General features: G+C 47.1%; 1 protein-coding gene across 1 annotated transcript; it reads left to right on the top strand.

Moving 5' to 3' along the window:
* Positions 1–5,262: 5,262 nt before the first annotated feature.
* Positions 5,263–6,360, top strand: F5J12DRAFT_787539 (uncharacterized protein; the record flags this gene model as incomplete). Its single annotated transcript, XM_051743658.1, has 6 exons — positions 5,263–5,466; positions 5,518–5,652; positions 5,770–5,793; positions 5,823–6,055; positions 6,131–6,182; positions 6,310–6,360. The coding sequence occupies 6 exons, from the start codon at positions 5,263–5,265 to the stop codon at positions 6,358–6,360; spliced, it is 699 nt and encodes a 232-aa protein (XP_051594230.1).
* Positions 6,361–9,527: the final 3,167 nt, after the last annotated feature.

The following is a 9,527-nucleotide window of genomic DNA, read 5'->3' as shown; positions in this document are numbered from 1 at the left end:
ACTACAGGCCAAACTTGTCATAACCCCTATGGCTGAATTATTGCAATAATCCAACAGAGGTTCTGTCTACTGGCAAGTCCCTAAGGTTGTTCACATGGAGAGAGAACAAGGATAGAGCAAAGGGATGAAGCTCAGTTGCAAGCTATCAAAAAACTGCAGATACAGGATGAAGTTCGTAGGTTTATATACCCCTAAGTACAAGTACTGTAGCAGTCGTGATGCATATCTGCAGTAGTCAACAAAATGATCAGTCAAATAAATAGGAGTCACACGGTGTCATGGGGGTAGGGAGGCAATGAAGGCTATACCAGCCAGTGCAACCCGTGCACAGTGAGGAGCCTGACACTGGAACTATAGTACAACATGTGAGCAACAAGGACAAGTCATAAACGAGTCAATGGAACAAGAAATGAACAAGTCATCCATCAGAGAGGGCAGTGGAATACCAGATCACAGTGGCAATGTGGTCTTGACAGGTATTGGAAATACCTTGACAGTGGGAGATCCAAACGTTCCCTGGAGCATCTGAGCCCCTAGGATGCTGACAGTTACGAGGGACGTGACAAGGGATATGACACACATGACCATAAAGAGTCGAAAAAGGAAAGACCCCTGATGGAAGCATAACAGCTGTGGCAGAAGAAGAGGAAGGCCCTCTTCACTTATTTGTAGCTTGTGCATGCCCAGAAACTAGTGCATCAGAGTGGGCCATAGACTCTGGGTCTCCACACACATGTGCTGCCAGTGGTCATGGTTTATGACATTCAGAAAACTGGTCCCCTCTCAACCAGTGATCATCAGCAATGGCAGATCAATCCAAGCCATAGGCAAGGGGAGAATTGAACTCTCCATGCACCTTGAGGATGGACACACAAGCAAAACCATCCTATGAGACATATATTATGTTCCTGATCTCAACACAAATCTTGTGTCAGTCCCCTCTTTGGCCTCAAAAGGATTAAAAGTTACCTTTGGAGAATGGACATGCCAGGTTCATGCAGAAGGCCAGGTTGTAGCTCTTGCCACCAAATGCAGATCCCTCTACATACTTGAAGCTAGTGTCATATCAGGGAGCCATGCTGCCTATATCATCAATACCCCAGATGCACTTGATGCAAACGAACCATACATGGCTCTCACCTATTGGATGACAATGTCCAAAGCTACTCTAATTATGTGGCACCACTGTCTTGGACAGGTCAATGTCAAACATGTCCTAAATGTGTTGGACAAGGACATGGTGTCCAGAATGGATATCATAGGGACCAGGGAGATCAGCACATGCACATGCAAGGCCTGCCTCAAAGGCAAACAACACTGGGACCCTATTTCATCAAAGTCAGTTGTGGAAAATCCACACTGTGAGGAATCCACATTCCTTGGACATGTAAGCCCCTATCATCTACTGTTCCATGACTATCATTATGTTCCCAGACCTCTTGCATCCACCATTGTTCATGTGCTACCTTCCCACACCCACACTCCCTCTCATGCAATGCCATACCCATGGCCACTGAGCTCTGGTTGCTTCCCTTCCTTCAGACTCTTTCCTTTAACATGGTCTCTCTTCCCTTTTTGTTAGTAGTATACCCTCAGTCTCTGTACTGGCCTGTCTTGTGTGTATGTGCTGTTGTGTAGCTTCCCCTTACTTGTACCCTGTCTTACTTAGGTTCCAGGTTTGCCCAGACTATAAGGTCCTGTACTTAGGTTCAGAACAATACCTTTTGGCACTCAGAAGGTCACTACAATTTTCTTTTTCACTTTGTCTACACTGCACATCTCACAACAACCACACATGAACTATGCATACCACTCACAACACTTGCACTGCCAGTACTGCACTGCAGACCACACTGCACACATCACAAATCATTACTGCTACAAAGTGCTGAGTCCTACCTTCTAGTTTCAACATTCCAGAATCCCTTGGGACAAGCAATTCATTCCCTTCATTTTATTGTTGTTACCTAAGCCATCTAGCTCATATTATACAGCTACTTGGACTTTTCCTACAACTGGAGCCCACTGCAAGGGATTCTGCTGTCACTTCCAGAAGGTCACTCAGGCACACTGCTGAATGCACCAAACTAGAAATTTTATGCCTCCACTTTTGCAACCTGAACCTGTCAGAGGGCTCTGACTTATTCTGCCCAGTTTCACCTGAAGCACAGTATCACATGCAATCACCTGCTGACATTCCATGGGTACTACCTGCAGTCACTCCTGATATTTTGGCAGATTGGATATCTGTTGCATCAGACCACCTAGATCTCACTGCCCCTGATTTTCCTGGTGGCTTTATCCACTTGACTCCCTGAAGACCCAAAACCCTGCCATCACCTTAAACACCTGTCACATCATCTGATTCATCATCACAGATGCCCTCTTTTTCCTGTCTCTTTGATGCCTCCAAATCTATACCCAGACTCCCAGTTCCATCCACCACACTGCTGCAACCACTTGCTTGGTTGCAGACCAGCCATCAGCCAATTAGTAACCCACTGACACTTCTGCCAGTCTGCTTGCACACAATACCACCTGCTCTGCACCTGCAGCAAATACCCATTCCTCTCATCACCAATCCAGCACTGCCACCATGGGTTAACCTGCCAATGGCTAATCTTTGGTTTCAGATGATGCTCCGTGGTACATGGAATTCACCTAAATTTAGCAGAGATTCACCTGTGCAGCTTCTGCAATACCTCAAAGACATCAACTTCCTTAGTACTCTTGCTGCTCTTGATGACCATGGCAAGATCAGAGCTGCAATCCACTATGCTGACCCCAAAGAGGCCAAGGTCTGGCAAACACTTCCAGAAGCTGCACCTGCAGCTGATGACTGGGATGCTTTCATAGTTGCTGTTAAGGGCTTGTACCCTGGCTGTGAAGGTGATGACTGCTACTGCCATGCAGACTTGCAGTACCTCATTGAAGAATACCAGTCCAAGCCTATGCGATACCAGGATGACCTTGGAGAATACCAGTGGAAATGCACTAAGATTTCTGCCCTGTTCATTAAAACTAAAAAGCTTGCAGAGACAGAACAGGATTCCATGTTCCTGAATGGCTTCCTGAGGGCCATCACAGATTGAATTTGTCATCAACTCTCCATAGTCTGCACTGACCTCCATCCAGATGACCCATACCCACTTGCAGCATTGCCTTGCCTGTCAAAGAATTATTTGCAGTAGCCCCTGAGTTTTGCAAACAGTTCAGGGACATTACCATGGTGAAATGCATCACCACCAATGAGATTGAGGTAGTGCATAGCAATGATGGTGAGGGAGTGCATGTAAATGAACTAACCAGCCATGACCCTCTCTGAATCGCACATGAATATGGAAATCACATCATCCATGGTGATGATGGTTCCATCATGGCTCACCACACTCTACTGCTCCACTGTATCAAAGCCAAGGTCCCTGGGACTGATGTCACAATCAGCTGTGTACTAGATTCCAGTTTGGAAATTGTTGCCATGCCTAGGTGCATCTGGGAAAAGATTGGGTTGCCATTGCACAGCAACCATCTCATGACTATGACCTCTGCTAACATGTCTAAAGACACTACTGTAGGTATTCTAGAAAACCTGAAACTTGACTTTGGAGCTGGGCCAGTCATGCTCCAGGTTCAGGTAATTGAACATGCCAACTTCAACATGCTTCTTGGTTGTCTGTTCATTTGCCTCATGAGCACAGTAACAAACAACTATCCTGATGGTGGGCAGTGGATCACTCTCTGAGACCCAAACAATGGCCACAAGTACACTCTGCCCACATGCCCATGGTGCAAGGGCTGCCTGCACTGTAAGTGCAGCAAACACTGCCATAGTCATCAGAGTATTGTTGAATGGGGTTTTTGAGTATCAATGATCCACCAAATGGTCAGGGAGAGCCTACTGAGATGTCCTGTTTCCTATTCAGCCACTGTTATCTGTTCCTCAGTCCCACAGTTTCTTCCCTAGCCTTCACCTCAATGAACTTTCCCTTCACCCACAGCATCCATACCATGGAACATACCCACTGGAATACCCTTGCCTGCTTTTACTTTCCTCTCCTCCACTCAGACAATACTAAACCCCTCTGCTATAGCTGCTTTCAACAGTGTTTACCAACTGGACCCCATGGTTTGCACTCTTGTTTACAAACCAGTAAGAAGGTTTGGATGGTACCTGCCCCAATGGCAGAGGAATACTGCATCATCTGCAGCCTGCCTGACAATCCACTTGCTGGTCTCCAACCACTTCCTACACACCTGACAGACTTTACTCCAGGCATCTGCTTCACTGCTGAATGGGCCACTGTAGGAGAAGTCCAAGTAGCTGTATAATATGAGCTAGATGGCTTAGGTAACAACAATAAAATGAAGGGAATGAATTGCTCATCCCAAGGGATTCTGGACTGTTGAAACTAGAAGGTGGGACTCAGCACTTTTTAGTAGTAATGATTTGTGACATGTGCAGTGTGGTCCACAGTGTAGTACTGGCAGTGCAAGTGTTGCAAGCAGTATGCATAGTTCATGTGCAGTTGTTGCAAGAGGTGCAGTGTAGACAAAGTGAAAAAGAAACTCATAGTGACCTTCTGAGTGCCAAAAGGTATCATTCTGTACCTAAGTACAGGGCTTTATAGTCCAGGCAAACCCAGAACCTAAGTAAGACAGAGTAGCAGTAAGGGAAAGCCATGTGACAGTGTGTATACACAAGACAGGCTGTAACAGAGGCCAAGGGTATGCTACTAATGCAAAGGGAACAGAGACTGTGTTAAAAAAAAGAGTCTGAAGGAAGGGAAGTGACTGGAGCACAGTGGCCATGGGTATAGCATTGTGCAAGAGGGAATGAGGGCATGGGAAGGTAGCATGTGAACAATGGTGGATGTGAGAGGTCCAGCAACATAACAATATTGCAGAATGGTTGATGATAGGGGCTTATGCATCCAAGGAATGCAGATTCCTTACACCTGCAGGGGACTTCAATGCTGACCATCCCTGGTCAGCCACATGGTGTGGAGGACATAAATAACCTTGCTGCATGGTGATGTGGAAGGTGTGGTGCTGAGGATTTGAGAACACTGGTGAATTCCATGTAGAAGCAAAGGAAGTGTGGTGCCAAGGAATGTGAGAAGACTGCTGAATGCCACATACAGGCATCTGGACTGATGACATAAGTGCCTCATGGCTGCTAAGTATATAATTGTTAGTGCACAGCTCAAACCTTCACATTGATTTGATTCTTCCTCCCCCATCCATCCATCCTTTGCCCATAATATGTCCACTAACCATCTCCCAGGACTCTCCCAGCTTGTGTGGGCAGCTATGCCCCACCCAGTAGAAGCAGAAAAGGCTGCACTGAGGGAGCAGTTCATCACTGCCTCCATGGCTCTGGTTGCTGAGGCTAAGTGCCTCCTGGACAACAAGGAGGAGATGTGGGAGGAAAAGGTCAATTGGATGTGCCAGTGGGAGCAGAGAATGGTAAGCATGTGCATCCTCATGTCTATGGGTTGCATTGCTGATGATGACCAGGGGGAGGTCTATCCCCTCATCAAACATGGTCAAACACTGGGGGTCAACACAAAGATAGACAGTATGGATGGGCCAATCCTGGCAGAGGCTGATGAGGCATATGAGAAGTGGTCCACAGAGGAGACTGCAGTGGCAGTGTGTGGGGGCAGTGACAAGGATGTGCAAATGGGAGAGGAGGTCATGCAGGAGGCAGGAGAGTAGGGTGTGATAGTTGCAGTGCCAGCAGTGACAGAGAAGATGTTGCATGTCAAGGTGGTTTCCCAGCCAGTTCAGAAGGTAAGCGCATGGTTTGGACAGTGTTGTAGCTGCTGACACCTGAGTCCCAAGCAATTGTGGCAGACCATTGTGGAGAGCAAGGACAAGGCCACACCAAAGGTCATGATCCCACCCAGGTCAATTCTGCACAAGGTACCCTGTGTGCAGTGCTCAGTGAAGAGGGCCACATGTACTGGTCCAGTGGGTTGCATGTGTATGAAGCAGGGGTGCAAGAAGTTGACAAAGGCTGTGGGAAAGAGGGTGCAGACTGGCACATCAGTTGGTAAGTGACAACTTTGTCTCAGGAGACCCAAAGCTAATGGCCAGCAGTGCAGGCCTTGAAAATTGCCAAGGCAAGCTTGTCCAAGAGGATCATAGACAATGAGGTCGAGGTGGTCAAAAAGTCACATGTGTGTGAAGGGGAAGGTGCCAGTGTGCAGCTGGCTCAACACCAAGGTCACAGCTGACCTGTCACAGTTGCTGAGGCTGTTGCACACACAGGCCACAGAGTTGCATGTGGCTTACCTCCACCTTTAGGTGCATGTTGACCAGCTCACCAAGGCACTGGAGAAGATTGGGGTGGAGTAGAGACATCTGTAGTTGGTTTAGACTCATTGCATTGTCCCATCAGCATGTCAGCACACATTGCACTGAGTACACCACTTCTTTCCCTTTCCCTTCTGAGTGAGGTTGTGAATGGCATGAAGTGCTTGAACACTCTCTGTGGGACAGTGCAGCCACAGTAAGATACAGTGCATGGGGTACCACCCAACTTGTCTTCTTCATGTGACTTTTGACTTCTCTCAGTGCTAAGTCCTTGTGGTATGGTTTTGATGGTAGGGTGTGATGATTTCTTGAAGAGTGAATGAAGGGACTGTGTATTGGGTAACTGGGATGGTTGTTGTGTATTAATTGTAAGGTGTCAAGTCCAGGCCTACTCTGACCAACTCCAATGCTGGATGAGGTCTGGGGAGAGGTTCAGAAGCAAGTCCAACAGAAGGAACTGAACTCCAACTAGTGAAGTGTTGGCAGGAATGAAGTCTGCTGAGATAAGGGCAGAGTGAAGTAAGGGTGTTGGGTTTAGCTTGTGTGCTACCCCCTTGCATGATCTCAGCCCTCATATTTCAGAGGTAACTCCAACAGGCAGAAGATGGAGACAGAGGGAGTAGGAACTAAGTCAATATTTGTACTGAAGAACAGCAGAGTACGGTACATGCTTTCATACTACTATGGAGGTACAGTAACCAGAATTGGAACTGACATATGGAGACTTGTAAAATTTCAAGTAAAATTTCCTAGACAACAAATGAAGGGTAGATGGAGGACATATGAATTGGTAACACAGAATATCCAAAAGAGGAAATAATCCAGGTGCTGGACCATGCAGTGTGCACACTGCAGAGTCCCTGACCATGTGCTGTCAGGGAGAAGTCTGAAGGGTAGTCACACAACTCCTCAGAGAACAGCCCATGCAGTCCAGTAGGAGAGCAGTACAAGTCTGACAGCAGTCAGAGCAGAGATGACTCATAAACATCAGGGGGTGGGCAGAGTTGGTGCAGAGTGAGTGAATGATTGGTGGAATGGGGTGCAGAGTGAATGAGGACCTAGGATGAATGCACAGTCATGACATAAGGAGACAGAAGGAGAATTGAATGGAAAATAGATCAAGGGGCACATGCTGACTGCATGTTCAAAGAAGAAATGCACAGGGTAGTTGTGGGCATTTGTGGTATATAGCAGCTGAGGATGGCATCAGCAAGACTAGTAAGAGAAGGCATAGGAGAGATGTTGTTTTAGTGATATACTTATTTGGTATTTCATTATTTTTCTGGATGGTTTTGGACTTTTTGTCAGCAGTTTTTATGTTTTTTGAGTGAGGACTAGCTATCAGTAGGATCACCAGATGACACCTGGGGTAAAATGGATAGAGGGGAATGAACTATGTTTGATATCAGGTGGAGTGAGTGGTATGTGGGTCACCTCTGCAGGGGACTTTGAATGCTGACTGTCCCCAGTCAGCACAGGAGAAGGAATGAGGGTAGTGGAAGAAGCTGCAGAGAGAGGTGGGCAACACCACAGAAGGACATATGGGTATTGTGGGAGAAGAGGGTATGGAGGGAGGGCATGATGGACAGGCTATGGGTACTGGAAAGGGTGGATAGTCAGCTGTCTAAGGCAAAAGCCTCTACCTTGTCATCAGTGGGGTCATTCTCAGTCACCTCAAGAAGGTGGTCTAGTTCTTCATTGTCTAACCCAGTAATGTGAGTGACAGTTGCACAGGTTTGAGACCATGGGTGATATGGAAGGAGGTGGAACTAGGCAAAGTGGAGCTTGGAGATGGAGCCATCCAACTCAGCCAGCAGGTATGAGCCCCCAGTGGTCTGATGAAGGACAACCATGGGACCTGTGTACCATGGCTTTGTTTTCTGGTTCAGTTCCTTCTCCATGTGGGAGTTGCAAATGAGCATGAGGTGCTGGGAGCAAAGTTATAGTCTTTGATGCAATGCTGAAAGGCAGCTTCAAACTGCTGGACAGACTGGAAGTGTGTGTGGAGGATGTTATTGCAGACATGGTCTAGGTCATCCTGACACTTCTGTAACTGGTGCACAAGCCAGGCAATCAGGTCTGTGGTAGTCAGCAGAGTTGCATCATCATGGGATAGGGGTAAAAGGAAAGTAGCCTCAGCAAGGTTGAATGGGAACAGTGGTTTGACACTGTGTACCATGAAGTAGGGGGATAGACCCATAGACCTCAAGATGGTGACCCACTCAGCCCAGAACATGGAGTGCATGACAGTGTGCCAGCAGCAGTCATTGTTCTCACAGCTCTTCATGATAGCCTTGCAAACACCATAGTGGTGATGCTCTACAATGCCATTAGCCTGAGAGTTGTAAGGAGAGATATGAATGTGACAGATATGATATTGCACAGCTACATCTGCAAAATGGTTGAATTACAGCATACACTTTGGACAGTTTTTGAATTGTTCAAGAGCTCAGCAAGTACTGTTACTCAACTTGGCAAATGCTAAGTGCTTGTTGAGCACTAAGCATTTTGTAGATGTAGGGCATCCAAGGCCTGGATGAACATGGGACCATTGTCTGTGACAATTTTGGCAAGCAGACCTCAGCAGCATAGAATGTCCTTGAAGATGAAGGATGTGAGTGTGGTACTATTCTCCATGTGCAACATGTGCCATTTGGGATATGAGGTGAGTGCACATTGAGCCTGTACTATGTAGTGTTAGCCACTGGCTTTGGGCATTAGCATTGTGTCAATGTGAGCTTTATGGAACAGGCCCCCTATCATGGGCACAGTGGGAGGGATATGAAGCTTCTGCATCTGTCGGATCTGACATTTGTGACAAGTGTGAACATACCACTTCACATCCTCAACAAGCAGAGGCCACCAAAAGTGGAGGAGAAGGTGGGTGTGGACCATGAAGACTCCTTTGTGTCTGAGGTTGTCATGCACTTCTTTGATGAGACAGTACCACTTGGACTTGTTGATGAGTGGCTGGTGCTGTCCATGTGGTTCCCAATGCCACAAGTTGCCATCTAGCACATGAGCTAAGACCAAGGGTTGTTGCACCTGGCACTTGGCCTTTGGCCTTCGACCCCTGACCTAGTCACAAACTTAACAGTATATTCAGACTACCACTTGTGCAAGCCACTCACCACCCATGACCAGAACCCACACCCAAGCTCAAGCAGACTGTGCTTTAGAATCTGCCTCTGCCTTGAGACCAACTCAAC

The sequence above is a fragment of the Pisolithus orientalis genome (assembly GCF_024613125.1).
Source record: "Pisolithus orientalis strain OTSU chromosome Unknown F5J12scaffold_121, whole genome shotgun sequence".
Classification (NCBI taxonomy): Eukaryota; Fungi; Basidiomycota; class Agaricomycetes; order Boletales; family Pisolithaceae; genus Pisolithus; species Pisolithus orientalis.
The sequence above is the reverse complement of the archived record's forward strand: the minus strand, read 5'-3'. Positions and strand labels throughout refer to the sequence as shown.